Source organism: Ixodes scapularis, unplaced genomic scaffold, assembly GCF_016920785.2.
Source record: "Ixodes scapularis isolate PalLabHiFi unplaced genomic scaffold, ASM1692078v2 ptg000641l_1__unscaffolded, whole genome shotgun sequence".
Taxonomy (NCBI): Eukaryota; Metazoa; Arthropoda; class Arachnida; order Ixodida; family Ixodidae; genus Ixodes; species Ixodes scapularis.
The window spans coordinates 1-15696 of NW_024610016.1; the positions used below are offsets into that span (position 1 = coordinate 1).

Sequence of the window (15696 nt, forward strand, 5' to 3'; positions counted from 1 at the left end):
CGGAATTGAGCGGAGTTGCCCTTTAAAGGGGTTATGACACGAAAATTAAACGGATAGATTATTCTTGAAATGGAATGCTCATAGGCTACTTAGTATATACACCAAGTTACGCCATTTTTAGAGCTCTGATAATTGCAATATTCAATTTACGAATTTTTATAATTTTCATCTGGCGACCAGGCAACACTGCTCAATTTAGTCACACCATGGTGTCCATAAACCACGTGACCATGACCCCTCTTTCATTCCAGGCGCCCCCATGATCGCCCAAGCTCTTCTCGTCGCGGTACGAACAAAACCGCTCAAACAGCTCGGTAAACTGAAAGCTATTCTCGCTCTCGCCCCCCGGCCAGTTGACCTTCCAGCCTGCATGCGCCTGCGAGACATTCCCAGACGACGGTGACCACGGCGAACTCGTCGTCGCTGGAGCTCGTCGCCAGCGGGTCGCAGTCAAAATGAACAGCTTCCAACGTCCCTTGATAGCAATCACTCTCATCGCTGCTGCGATCAATGTCGAACACTTCGACAAGGCGATCGATGTTGTAGACGTAATCGTCAGAGACCGGATGCTGGAAACGTGGAAGGTAAACGAGGAAGCTGAGGCTCGATACGCCAAGAGAGCCAAGACTGTGAGTGCGTGCAAGGAGACACCGCGCTGGAGGCTGGCTACGTCATCAGCCTCCAGGTCCGCCCGAATCTGCCCCTCCGAGGGGCCCGCATATAAATCGATTTATCCACGAAATTATCGCGCCTTTTTCAAAACAATTTTAGCAGGATTACAGGAACATACAATGGGTCCTAGCAGTATAGTTATGTAATATTTTATTTTTGGCGTGTCATAACCCCTTTAAAGGGACGGTGAACCGAAATTTGGATATCAGAAAACATGCCGGAGCTATAGGTGGGACGCTACAATTCGTACAACACTACTCGTAAGGCGATATCTCGAATCGACAACCGTATTTTTTGAAAAAAAAAGAAAAAAAGGCGAGATTGAACCAGGCCGACGAGGCGCGTGACGTCAAAATATCTCGTTTCCTCTCCTCTTCGTTTTGTCCCTCAAGGCGGCGAGGGGGAGACGACGCGAGGCCGTTCCCCCTCATTCTCGACCCTTCTCGGAGAAACAAGACATAAACATATCTGTCAAATGCGCCTCCTTTTGTTTTTGAAAAATGCAGTCATCTGTTCGATATATCGTAGCATGAGTGATGTTTTGGTGCCTGTAGCATCCCGTTGTACGCTTTTGCCGCCGTGCTTTGTGGAATCCAGATTTCGGTTCAGCATCCCTTTAAAGGGGTACGGAAACGAAAATTTAAATATTAAAATTTCGTTCGGAAACGAGTCAAGCACGACGGATAATAACCGTAAATTATAATCACCCGTTTGTATTTTGAACGACTGGCTATATTTTTCGTTCCAAACGGTGCACTCGAGCAAGCGTTCGAAGAGAAGCGAACGGAGAGCGCGATGCGTCATGACTCATGGAATATCCGGTGCAAACAAAAACAGAAGAAAAAAGATTCTCCGCACTCGTGACGTAGCAAGGCTGGCGTGGTTATGAGCTTTGCCGTTGGTGGCGTTGTCAGCGTTGTGGTGGTGTCAATAGCGTCAACGCGTTACAACCGAGCCGTTCAAAGTTCCCGTGGGGTGGCGAGCGTGTGGCTGACCCAAGGAGCACGTAGCTTCCACAGCACTGTCAGCTTAAAGACCGACGACCAGTTCGCGCTTTCCACTTTTCGCCCGCTTCCTCCTCTCCCTCCTAGCCTTTCCACCCACGCCCGCCCCTCTTGGTCCCTTCTTTTCATCCTTCGCTTCCCTCGCCCGAAGGCGTGGAGAGGAGAGTCTTCTGCCTTGCAGAATCTCGAGTCTGGTCGTCGGCCTTTAAGGGCGAACGGTGTGGGAAAAGCAACTTTTGACAAAAGTTTGAGCGACGGGCTAATCTTCTAGGAGGAGAATGGCTGTGTCCGAGTAGACAAATGAGGGTTTAGTACAATGCGCGATTTGTGAGTTGAGGAAAGCTATGAAGGAAAATGTTGAATTCCAAAGAGCAGCGCTGCTCCGATAGAACTTGCTACGTCATGACTACGTAACAATTTCCCCAGCGTTGCTAGATTACCTCCCAAACAGGCTCCACGTGCATCCACCAGGTGCACATTTAAAGATCGTTTAATTAGCTTTGAAATTAGTTTTCTTATGCCTTTCAACGAAAGACTGGTATCTTTGACCTTATGCTGCAACATGCAACACATTAAAGGGATACTACAACGAAATTTCGGCGCTCATTTTTTGGTCTATATGTGTTCAAAAAAGCAGCATCACATCGAACATACCAATATCTTGTTAAAGAAGTCACGAAAAGGAATTTTAAAACAAATTAAACGATTAGCAAAGAGCACCTGGTGGATGTAGCTAACACCTCGCTTGTAATGCCCGTCTAGGAACCTTGACAGCTAGTGACGGAGGTTGTCTCGCCTCCGGCCACGACGAGAGAAGAGGGGCAAGACGAACTCCCCTCTTCCCGAGAATGCCTTTTATGTGTCGCAGAAGTCGCGATTGTTCCCCTACAAGATTACTGAAGATTAACCCGTCACTCAAAATTCGTACAAAAGCAGCCGCTTCGGTGGCTGGAACGACTAGGCCATCCTCTCGACGTCCGCATCGCCGCAGCTTTGGTCGCCCTGAGACGACCTACGTCGCGATTGCGTTGGGTGTCACGTGGTCTCCGCTGGGCCTTCTCCGAGCGCTTGCCAGAGTGGGCCGTTTATAACAAAAAATACAGTCACCAGGCTCAAAATACAAACGTGCGATTGTAATTTACGGATATAGACCCTTTCTGGAATTCAGTCTGGCAACTTTGATCACTATCATCATCTGAAAAAATGGCATATGTGCTATACTAATGGCGGCCTTTTGTTTACTGATGAAGGAAGAAGTTCAAGATGCTCCTAAGCAGATGATTCGAGTCCTATACATTCTTGACGTTAGCGCGACGTGAATCAGGAATTGGACGCAAGAGCTGCGTAAGCGTTCATTTCTAACTCGGGCCTAGTCAATCTGTTAGAGCATACACTCAGCTTCAAAGCCCCTTGATGTATAGAATTTTATTAAGGTGTCTATGTGGGCTGGCGCTTCGTTTTGACTGGTTGCATCTTTTTCGCCATCGACACTGAAAGAGATTGGAAAAGAACTGTACAGTGAAGCGCGCATTCTCGTTTACTGTCAACTTGCGAAAGCGACGGTGCCCCATAAATTACTGCAGACCGCGGGTTCATATCCGCCATTAGTACGGTAAAAGTTAAACCGACATTTTAGTCATTAGATGGCAATTCAACTTATTTTTGAACACGACGGGAATATTTGAAATTTCGTTGAAGTATCCCTTAATGGACCCATGAAACGAATTTTGGGCTGGAGTAAATCAATTTATATTGGGATTTTACTAATAGCACATCGTTCAGTGGGCCAAAAGAACAAAGGTAGAAAGTCAGAAGCCTGACTTTCGCTACAAAAATTTGCAAAACATAGCGGACTATTTCGTACCTCCTTCCCTTCGTAAACTCTCCGCCTTTTCACTGTGATACATCCGCGGACCCCGCAGCGCGCCACCGGGCTACTAGCCACCATAACCGGGCCCCGCAGCGCGTCACCAGGGCCCAAGCGCGTCACACGACACCGGATGATGATGATGATGATTAGGAGCTTATTGGCGCAGCAGCAACGAGGGCCATAATGCGCCAAACTTAACGTATTTCGAGCATATTATAACAAAAGTTTACTTTGAGGCTACATATTTACAAATGGTATAAATATCCAGTTTGTTTTAAAAAGTCTAAGACACGGCTGAATGGAACTAAAGGTTTATCACCAAGCAAAAAAGAGGGATGAAATGGGAGATGATCCCTAAAAAGTTCGAGAAAACATGATTGACGGAGTGGTTGATGGGACGAACAATGCCACAAAATGTGCAACACGGTCAGAAGCTCTCCACAATGTTCACATAGTGCAACATCCTCACCACGAAGCAGATACTGATGTGTCACACGGGAGTGACCTATTCTTAGACGGCATAGAAGAACCTCCACACGACGTTCCCTGTTGTAAGAGCTCTCCCAAACGCCCAGAACGGGCTTGATAATGTGAAGTTTGTTGTTGCTCTCTGTATCCCATTCCAGCTGCCATTTGAGAAAAATAGATTTCCTCAGAAGTGGTTTCAATTCTTGGTAAGGTAAGCAATTGAATGTTATAGACGAGCCTTGGGCAGACACCGCCAATTTATCCGCCTCTTCATTGCCCAAAATCCCAACGTGGCTTGGCACCCAGCAGAATTTAATGTCCCGACCGCGTCGCAGGGCGCTATTGATCTTACCATGTAGATGTTGTGCAAGGCGGTTCTTTGTGGGCATCAGGGAGGACACAGCCAATAAGGCACTTTGTGAGTCGACGAAAATTACAGCTTTCATAATACTATTGTCGAGTATATGTTCGACCGCTAGTAAAATAGCATAAAGCTCTGCAGTGAAAATGCTTGCCCTAGAGTCAACTTGTGTGGCTTTGCTGTAGGAGGCGGAATAGAAAGCACACCCTACAAAAGACGACGATTTGGACCCATCTGTATAAAACTCCAGGTAGTCTGCATATTTTTGTTGCAAGGAGAGGAACTCCTGCCGGAGGATTTGTGGTGAAATGACCCTCTTACTGTATTTTGCAAGTGACCAGTCACAGAAAATCGACAGAACATCCCGTGGAGCAACCCTATGAGTGTTTTTAAGCAAGGGACTCTCATGGAGGGGGATATTAAGGGATTGACAAGTACTTTGCAAACGGAGGCTTAATGGTCTAACAATGCTCGGCTTGTTTTCGAAAAGCTGTGAACTTCTGCAAGCATGAAGGGCACTGTAGGAGGGATGCTTTGGATTTGAAAATACTTTGTAAGCATAAGAGACGCTGAGGTACTGCCTCCGTTTCTCAAGGGACATTTGATGCGTATCAGCATACAAACTCTTCACAGGAAATGTGCGAAATGCACCTGTAGAAAGTCGTAGTCCAAGGTGGTGTACTGGGTCAAGCATCTTAAGAGCGGATGGCCGCGCTGACCCATATACTACTGCACCATAGTCGAGGCGGGATCGAACTAAGGAGTTATACAGTCGTAGAAGACAGCGCCTATCAGCACCCCACGACATATGCGATAGCACTTTTAGGATGCTTGATGACATCAAGCATTTCCGTTTCAAATTCTTCAGATGGGGTAGAAAGGTAAGTTTCTTGTCAAAAATAACACCCAAAAATTTGTGTTCTTGTTGGACTGATATCTGAATGCTGTTAAGATGCAAGGAAGGATCAAGAGACAATCCCCGGCGTAATGAAAAAGGAACACAGACTGTTTTTTCAGGAGAAAATTTGAAGCCGTTTTCGTCTGCCCACTTACACATTCTATTGATTGCTGCAATTGTCGTTCACAACTGGAGAGGTTACAGGAAGACACAGAGATTTGCACATCATCCACATATAGAGAGTAAGTTACTGATGATGGCATAACCTTAGCTAGACTGTTAATCTTTACAGCAAAGAGGGTAACGCTCAACACTCCTCCTTGAGGAACACCATTTTCTTGAGAAAAAACATCTGAAAGTGTGGAGCCCAATCGGACTTGAAAGGTTCTTTCGCTGAGAAAGCTCTGTATGCACTGAAGCATGCGGCCCCGTACACCACAGTTGTACAAGTCACGAAGTATTCCATACCTCCACGTGGTATCATCAGCTTTGTGTAAATCAAAAAACACCGAGACACAATGCTGCCGGTGTACAAATGCCTCACGTATAGCGGTCTCTAGGCGAACCAAATGATCGGTGGTCGCTCGTCCCTCCCGAAAGCCGCACTGGTTTACATCAAAAAAAATTCTCAGTCTCTAAGAAATGGACAAGACGACGATTCACAAGCCGCTCATAAGTCTTCCCTAAGCAACTTGTGAGTGCGATGGGACGATAGCTCGTAGGAATGGAAGGGTCTTTCCCAGGTTTCAAAAAAGGGATTATGTGGGCATGTTTCCAGCAACGAGGAAAGGCAGCAGCTTGCCATAGATGATTAAAGAAAGTTAACAGACCGTTCATAGATTCAGGGGACAGTTTCCTCAACATTTCATAGTGGAGTCTGTCTGGCCCTGGTGCAGACTGCTTCTTTGCACCAAGAGCGACTTTGAGTTCACACATTGTGAATGGTCTATTGTAAAAAAAATGAACCACCCTCCGACATCGAGATGGGCTGCTTTTCAACAGTCGACTGGAACTTCTTGAATTTTTCGCTAAAATTAGAGGAGCTACTAATAAGATGGAAATGCTCCAACATTTGCTTGATCTTTCAGCGATACAGGAAGAAAACAGAGGAGTTCGGAAAGATTGGTAATCTCCTCGAACTTTCCGCAGGCGATCCCAAACTTCTTTAGCTGGGACAAAGCTATTTAGAGAAGATATATATTTTTCCCATGATGTCCTCTTTACCTGTTTCCGTGTCCAACGTGCCTTGGCCCTACATTTTTTTAAATTCAATCAGGTTCAAAGCAGTGGGAAAACGGAGAAATATACCCCATGCCTTGTTCTGTTTCCTGCGAGTGACTGTGCAGTCCTTATTCCACCAGGGTTTGCATCTCCGGGGTAGGACGCCGGATGTTTGCGGAATAGAAGATGCAGCAGCATTAATTAGACATTCAGTGACAAACACCGTCGCCTGCTCGGGGGACATACTGCGAAAAAGCGATGGATCCAGTACGGCATTTAAACCAAAAAGAGCCCAGTCAGCCTTCTCTAATTTCCACTTTGGAAGGCGGGTCAAAAGCGAAGGAAGGGGTATTGAACTTTCTAAAGTTATGGGGAAATGATCGCTGCCAAATGGATTATCTAAAACCTTCCATGAAAAGCATGGAAGTAAAGCTGATGATGATATGGAAAGGTCTATTGATGTAAAGGTGTTATGAGCAGCACTAAAAAACGTTGGCTCCTTTTTATTCAGAAGACAGAGCCCGGAGGATAATAAAAGTCGTTCTAAAACTCCAGCGCGGGAATCCTGACGAACACTACCCCACAGAGGGTGGTGGGCGTTAAAATCACCTAGAATTAAAAAAGGCTCAGGCAGCTGATCTATGAGTCCTTGTAGCTCGTGGAGCTGCAGTGGAACGTTGGGTGGCAGGTAGAGAGAGACGAGGGTGACGAGTCGGTCAAGGAGAACGCGAACTGCTACTGCCTCGAGTGGTGTTTGTAGAGGAACCTGAGCACACACAACCCCGCTCCGCACTACAACTGCGACACCTCCAGAAGGGCTAGGAGAAAGGCGATCCTTCCTAAAAACCTGGTGCCGGCGTAAGACCTGTGTGTGTTTGTCGGTCAGATGGGTTTCCTGCAAACAGAGTGCCACAGGACGAAGCTCATCGAGAAAAAAATTAACGTCATCAATATTACGAAGAAGGCCGCGACAGTTCCACTGCATGATACCTAATTGTTTAGTCATAGCAGTGCCAAAATTAAAATAAACTTTAACTTATAACCTGCAAAAATGGGTAAAAAAAGGTTATTAGGGTTTAAAATCAATTTTTATGCGCGGAGCGTTTTTCTTTTTCGCGCAGTCATTCTGCTTCCCACTAGAGGTAGTGGGAGCAGCGAGTGAGGACTCCGATCCCGAGAGGATAGCCTGGTCGTCGGATCTGAACCCACACTCTTCCATGGGCTCTTCCGGTGGTGTCGTCGGTTGACCCTTAGGGGCCAACTGCTTCGACGTCTCACCGGGCTTCCTCTGGGGAGCAGAGGAGCGAGGGGGTAGGCCTCGGCCCTTAGAGGCCAAAGGGCCAGGTGGAGCACGGGGGGTCAGCCCCTGCCCTGAGGTGGATGCAGAAGAGGCAGCATCCACCTTACGGTTCGAAAGCGGTGTCACTGGCACCGCTCCCGAGGACGGAGACCTCGACGGGAGGCGCAGACTGTCCGTACGTCTGCGTTCCCGTCGAAACCATTGGCCGTACCGGTCCCCTGCGTACGGCCTCGGCATAAGAGCCTTTGGATACAAAGGCGAAACGCTTCTTTGCATCAGCGTATGAAATATTTTCGGTAACCTTCAAGGTGAGGATTTCTTTTTCCTGTTTCCATAATGGGCAGGATCGGGAGTACGCTGGGTGCTTACCGCTACTGTTTGCACAGTGGGGCTCATTCTCGCACACATCAGCAACGTGCTCCTTGCTAGAACACTTGGCACAAGTGTCACTTCCTCGACAGTTCCGTGACCCATGGCCAAACCGTTGGCATTTAAAACACCGCTGAGGGTTTGGCACATGGGGGCGGACGCGGCACTGGAGATATCCTGCCTTCACAACTTCAGGAAGTATAGTTGACTCAAATGTGAGGATGATGTGTTTCGTCTTGTGTTCAACACAATCGCGGCGAAGGGTAATACGCCGAGCAGCGATTACCCCTTGTGTAGAAAGGCCCTCAACTACTTCGGTTTCTGTACACTCGAGCAGGTCGTCTTCTGAGATCACCCCTTGAATTGTATTAAGTGTTCTATGAGGTGTGACAGTGACTTTGTAATCAGTCACACAGTTTAGTGCTAATAGTGAATCACTTTGTTGCTTACTGTGTATCTCCACTAGGAGATCACCAGATGCCATCTTTTTTGCATTGTAGTTCTTCCCAATCACTCCTTCAAGAACTTTTGAAATGAGGAAAGGGGACAACTTGCCAAGCGGTTTTTCATCCTCAGAATGCATGACAAGAAACTTGGGGAACTTTGAAAATGTGCATGTTGGTTTTTCTATCTGTAGTGCTTCGGTGCGGACCCTTTTCGGGGCCCGATCAAAAGGTTTTTTAGCTTGAGAACCCATATGAAGGGGGAGGGTTTTCGGAAACTGTGGTGCACCGCCCACCACCGAGCCCAACAAGGGAATAGGTAACGCTCCATAACAAGAATGGCTTGGCTGAAGACGTTACGCTATTAGTGCTGCCCAGTCTCTATAACCAAGAGTGGTTCTGGACAAGGTGTCTGTCGCCACCCAAGGTTAGCCCTTGCCGCCAAAGGAGTTGAAAAGGAAAGAAGAGAAATGAGAAGAGTGAAAAGGAGAAGACAAGGGTGAAGGCAGAGAGGGGATAGTAGAAGTGGCGACTAGACTGAATCATCCTGGCCGGGCCTTACCAGGACTCCCGTCTACGAGAAGCAGGGGCCGAAGTGGTGTATTGCCTCACCCGGGGGGCCCCGAAGGGTCCAAACCTACTCCGGGCTCGGCTCAACCACAAGGATGCCCTTTTCCCCGGACACGGGAAAGCCACGCACAGCCATACGTGGGCGGGCGAACCCGCATGGCTCGTGGTCCGTGGAGACGCCACTCTCCAAACACCTGCTTTCACAGGTGCCCCCTGCGGGGCACGACACCGGACCTCACTTAATCCCTTTACCCCTAAGCTGACATTGCGGTGGAAGCTACGCGCTTGCCGGACCAATCAGCCGCCTCCCTTTCATCACCTGACCTCATTCTCTGCGGGTCGGTATGCGCGAGAGGGCGTGATCTCGTGGAAAATGTGTGGCTGACCCAACGAGCACGTAGCTTCCACAGCACTGTCAGCTTCGGGGTGAACGGGGTGGGGAAAGCAACTAGTCGGAATTTTGAGCGACAGGCTAATCTTCTAGGGGGACAATGGCTGTGTCCGGGCTACACAAGCGAGATTCCGAGCAAGAGGGGACTCCCTTCTTTCCGACTTCTTGAACTGTTTGGTACAATGCGCGATTTATGAGTTGAGGAGGAAAGCTAAACAGAAAACAGTTGAAAAAGCGTGATTTCTGGAATTTCGTTTCCGTGTCCCTCTAAAGGGCCCCTTGGAAGTAAAATAAAAAAAAAAAAAAGTTGTTTTTTTAACAGTCTGGTTGGGACACGCGTGTCAAAATTAATTTTAAGCAAAAAAATAATTTTAGAGCAATACTGACGGCGCGAGACGCGATTTAGTCGGCAGTCACTTCCTCTCCGCAATGACCAGTGACGTCATGGACTTTGCGCGCGGAATTTCGAATAAAGCTCTCGCTGTCAATATTGCTGTTTTTTTTTTTTCTTCACGTAAAGTTTATCTCTTGACACGCGTGTCCCAACCAGATTGTTAAAAAAAAAAAAAACATGTTTTTTTTCTTTTTAGGGGCTTTTTGAGGTGCGCTATTAACGACATTTTTGCAAAAGCTTTGCCGCTTCTAAAATTTTCAGTTGTTCCAAATTTACCGCATTTAATTTTATTAGTAGTTTATAACTATTTTCTTGTGAAAACTGCCTTTCGCTACGTATAGACTATTTTACATATTTGAACTGGTCGAGGCAGCACAAAAACATTTGGCAAATATTGGTGTAAAATTGAGCAACTTGGCCCAAGTTGGGCCGGCTTCCCTAATATGCACCCAATATTAGTAAATGTCGGGGAAATCTTGTTATAATCCACAAAAAGTATACAGATATGTGTGCAATATTGGTAGATATAGTAGGATAATATTGGTATAGCTGTCCAATATTACAAATATTATCATGTGCCCAATATTAGTAAATATTGGTATAACCTTTGCATAGTTGTTAAATATTATCCAGTATGCTCCCAATACCGGTGAATATTGGATCAATTCAGATAGAGCTGGACAATATTACCAATATTATCCAGTATGTGCCAAATATTGGTAAATATTGGGATAAACTTTGTATAGCTGTTGAATATTACCCAGTATAAGCCAAATATTGGTAAATATCAGGGCTGGGCAGGGATCGCAATACGAATGTATCGCGATACTATCTTAGAGATACTTTTGAGTATCTGTATCTCTGTATCGAAATACATTTCAAAAATGTATTTGTATCTCAGTAGTGGAATACCTTTGCTATGTATCGGCTGTAACGCGATACTCGGCCAGGCAAAGGTATCTCGCGGCATTCGGGGGGGGGGGGGGGGGGGGGGGGTTGGTTGGCAGCGTTTTGAAGGCGTCACCAAAAGATCGATGAGATGAAAAGGGCCCAAACAAAAAAAAACCTATTTTTCGGAGAATGTCAGTTTCGCCTTTGCTGTCCGCTTTATTTTACAGCAGACAGCGGTTTAATGTCCTGACGGCAATCGCCAGGTTTCCTTTATAGAGAGGATGCTGTGAGACGTCTAGGGTTCACTCCTTTTGTGAAACGATCGTCCTTCTTTGTCCTCTATGGGGTTCACTGGGGAACATAACGGTTTCTTATCCGTATCAGGAAAAGCAACTATGGAGGAAGAGGAGTTCGAGACGAAGAGTGAGAGGAGGTATCAGCTCACCATTTTCAAAATGGAAAATGATGAGGCGATACTCGCCGCCTGTTCGCACCCCTTCTTCAAACTGCGATGGACATCCAGCGAAGTGGTAAACACTTTCGACTTTGAGAACTTGCTCGTACGCACGGGTTCTACGACTTTGAAGATGGCAATTCTTCGGTTGCGGCACGTTTTGTACAGACTCACGTGAGAGGCGAGGTCTTCCGCTATCTTAATATTCCGAGAAAAGATGTCTCCATGCTCCAAGAATTTCCGGCCATGAAGGCGGTATTTATTAATACGAACTGATGCTCCTCTGCAGGGGTGGAGAGACTTTTCTCGTTCGCGAGTCTTGTACTAAAAACGAACCGTCGCTGTCTCGGTGCAGAACTGTTTGAGAAGCTTTTCTATACTCAAGTGCAATTAATTTCATTTTCTCCTGTTTGTGAGAACCTTTCATAAATGAAAGAGATGTTTTTTTTTTTTGTTTTTTTTTTTCGCTTGAAAATTCAGGTTTGTTCGTTCCTTGTGCCGCGTTTCGGACTCGCGCATTGTGGGTCATTGCGTAGCTTATAATGCATTCTTAAATATTTTTGCGGAACATGACGTCATTTAAGGAATAAAAGTATTTCAATATCTGTATTTCAGTATCTGTATCTCATTATCTGTATTCTCGGATACATTTTTTTTCTTTTTCCAGAGTATCTCCGAAATATCCCCATACAACAAAAAGAAATGTATCTCAGTATTTCTATTCCAGAATACTTTGTAAATATACCTCAGTATTTCTATCCCGGAATACTTTTCTGAGTATCTCTGCCAGGCCTGGTAAATATTAGGACAATCTTGGTATAGCTGGACAATATTACCGGTATTACTCGGTATGCGTCCAATATTGGTAAATATCGATAGAATATTGGTTCGTATTGGTATTACCTGGTTGATTTATTTCCAAAGTGTTAAAAAGTGCACTAATGACTCTATGAGCTCCGTACAAAATATGCTGTGTTGATTGTTGTTGATGTGCAATTGTATCTTCCTGTACTTCTTTAATGTACTTTGTTTTCGCCTTTTCGCCTGCTGTGCATTGTATAGCGGGTGGTAGCGCCACGTCAGGCACAGTTAGTCGGCCTTTTGCCCTGTTACTTTAGACGTAGTGTCTAAATAAAACCAATTCAATTCAATTGAATACTAATTTTCACCTCAAGAAAAAAAACAAGTTTTGCTCACAGTTCATACGCTGCGCGAAGTAGTTCTTAGGAGATTTGGTTGTCAGAGGAAGAAGCGATGATTTTGGCGTTTGAAACGTATACGTCTTGATAAGATAACATATATTTTATCTAGAATGCACGTTCACCCGTGAGCCAGGCACGTAGCCAGGGGGGGGGGGGGGGGGGAGAGGGGGCTATGGGGCCCGATTACCTTCTAAATTACCTAATAATTCCCATACAAAATTACTGGTAAATCTAAGGGATCACAGGTAATTTCGTAACTTGTAACGGATTATGTACAATCTGAATGGCCCTGTATCCTTTATAACAGGTGGTAGCTTGCACCACCTAACTCCGTTCACTCCTAAGCTGACACTGCGGTGAAAGCTACTTGCTCAACTGACCAATCAACCGCCTTCCTTTAGTTACCTGATCCCGCTCTGTGTGGTTATTGGATGGCGCGTGATCACCTGGCGAAAGACGGGAGTACGACTGGTCTAACAATCACGCCTCCGCCGTACTGTCAGTTTAGGAGCTAATTGAGTTATAGCCTCGCCATCTAGGAGGTGTTGGCTTCAGCCAGAGGGAGCCTTCCTCGCGCGGTAGAAACGCAACGTAGACTTACTTTTTTTTTCTTCTCTGTCCTTCTTAGTGCAGCACGGGGGTTTATACTATATGCATAATGTGAACATTAGTTCTTTTGCTTAGGGGCGGGGGGGGGGGGGGGGAGGGGGTTGTTTATTCCCTTTGTCGGTGAAAGGTCAGGAACGAAGTGTAAGCTCCTCTCACCACTTTCCCCTTTAGCAGAGCACACGCTGGAGAGGCTGCGACTTCCTCTACAGCGTTCGCTCTGCTAGAGTGGAGAAGGTGATAGGAGCTTCCAATTCATTCTCGATCTTTCGCTGACAATAGTTTTTACTGTCGAGGAAAGTATTTGTAACCCATTTGGACACTTCACGCCTTGCTACCAAACCTGGCTTTTTTTTTTTTTTTCTTGAAAGAGAAATACATTTTGCTTATTTCCAAGATCGATCGGGGGGAAATTTTTCTGTTTTTTGAATATAACCAATGTCGCAAGTATCAGTAATATTTTTGCAATCCCTTAAGACATTTTTTTAAAGAGATTGGCGAAGAAGACTGTACGCATGTAAATTTGGCGAACACGTCAGCAGTAAGTACGTCATATTCCATAGCGTTATACTCCGTTTGATACTAGAGTTTTAGGGAACCGTTTTTGCCCATACGATACGGTACGATGGGCCCTCCGGTACGAACTGCGCATGTGCGAGCCTTCTGCGACAACGCATGCGCAGTTCGTACTGGAGGGCCCATCGTATACCGTTTAGGATGGGCAAAAGCGCTCCCCTCAAACTCTTAATGAAGTCCGACCGAATCGAACGCTGCGATCCGATCGATCCAATCAAGCAGTGCCAAAAGTATAGTCACGGCGCTCTTTATGTCTTTGTGTGTTTGCTATACCGCTCGCTGAGCCAATCCCGCACAGTGAATACCCCGGGATCGTGCGGTTGTTTATGTGCGTGATTGGTTTAGCCGGTGATAAGCGAAAGCACAAAGACGACGAGCGCCATGACGATGCACTTTTATCGTTGCTTGATTGGCTCCATGGGATATAGCGTTGGTTGCGGTCGGACTCCACGTGAAGTTGAGTAAAGACAAGCAAGATAATTTCTCAATCCGGAAAAAAAAAAGTTTTGCCACTCCGTTCTATATTGGAACAAAACACTCATCCACCGAAATGCACACAAAAACAACGCATGAAAACTACACGAATAGAGCGAAAGCACGTTTACTTCCGAGTCATGTCTGATGCGGTTGAGGGGACAAATACAAAAGCACTAAAATGGAAACATGCGGTACACTTCACGTAAACGCTGGCCGGGAGGCACGCTCCCTAAAATGTTCACATCCTTCATGCCGGAGCACATTGTTGACGTTGTCACTTCTGCTGCTACACCACTCTACCTGCACGTTTGGAGCCAACGACGATTTGGCTTCCTCCAACAGGGCTTCGTTACACCAGACCCTGTCAACGCGCAGAGTCTTCAGTCTGGGACATCGACAGCACAGAGCAAGCAGGCCGAGATTCGTCACCTTCGTCCCCACGAGACATACTGTGAGAAGGTTGGCGAGCTGACCGCTCGTCAAGGCAAGAACGGAGGAATCCCTGACGTTCGTCCATCCAACGTACAGTTCTCGCAGTTCTGGTAGGTTGAGGGCCACCAACTCCAAGATGACGTGGCTACCGAGGGTCGTCCCTTCGATATCCAAAACTTGAAGCGAGGGGCACACACGCAGAACGTGCCCGAGAGGGAATGAAGGGTCTAAAAACGGGTAGCCTTCGAGGTACAGCTCTCGCAAAGATGAAAGCATCGAAGGGGATGCTTGGTCTACACGAGATGCGTCGTCACTGACGAAAAAGCATCGTCCCAAGTCGAGCGTCACCAACGCACAGTTTTCTGCTACCTTCGAAAAGAGCCTCTTGATATCCACTATACAGTTGCGGAATGACAGAACACGCAGTTTTGCGGGGAAATGTTTGAGCTTCGAACGTCGTTTGCGGTACGGATCTGCCAGGTTGAAGCCTTCAAGGGAAAGCTGCTGAACGGAAGGGCAGATCGAGCGCAGCCGCTCCATCTTCGTGGACGAGATGAATATGTTCCATTGTTCTTGAATGCCCTTGCTGTGCAGTGAAAGACCGTCAATCCACGGTAGAGCCTGGGCGGGACATTGTTTCAGGAACTGCTTCATCTCCGTAGGCGATACGGTCAACACGGCGACTTTGCATTTTTCCGACGTGGTAATGCGCCATAGGGGGTTGAGTCCCTTCTGAAAGAGTAAGCAACGTCATTGCAAACCAGTTCGTCAGGCGGTTGCATCACAGTGTTGTCTTATCTCTTTAAACCACCAATATTGAGATTTTATGGTGACCAGTTTAAAGCGGCACGAACAACTCAGTGCCCAGGCCCCGGAACAGCTGTGGGTCGACAGAAAATGAACTAGGGCATCATGAAGCGATATCTTACTTTTTGTTCCAGGAGTTCATGGGCTGGCGGCAGCAGAGCCGAAGTGCCTTGAACGGGGTTGTCTTGCGCTGGGTCCCTACGATTCAAGATCGCTTTGAGAAGGCTTAGAACCTTTCCGTCTGCCATCTTCGGCCTGCGGATGCCGCCAGCCGCCACAGTTTCCTGGAG

At 46.7% G+C, this 15696-nt stretch overlaps 1 protein-coding gene across 1 annotated transcript; it reads right to left on the minus strand.

The window, feature by feature from the left end:
• Nucleotides 1–14365: 14365 nt before the first annotated feature.
• LOC121046044 lies at nucleotides 14366–15196 on the minus strand (the record flags this gene model as incomplete). The annotated part of the gene is made up of 1 exon (XM_040499698.2): nucleotides 14366–15196. A coding segment is annotated over one exon (831 nt), but the record flags the coding sequence as incomplete, so codon positions are not given.
• Between the last annotated feature and the right edge of the window lie 500 nt (nucleotides 15197–15696).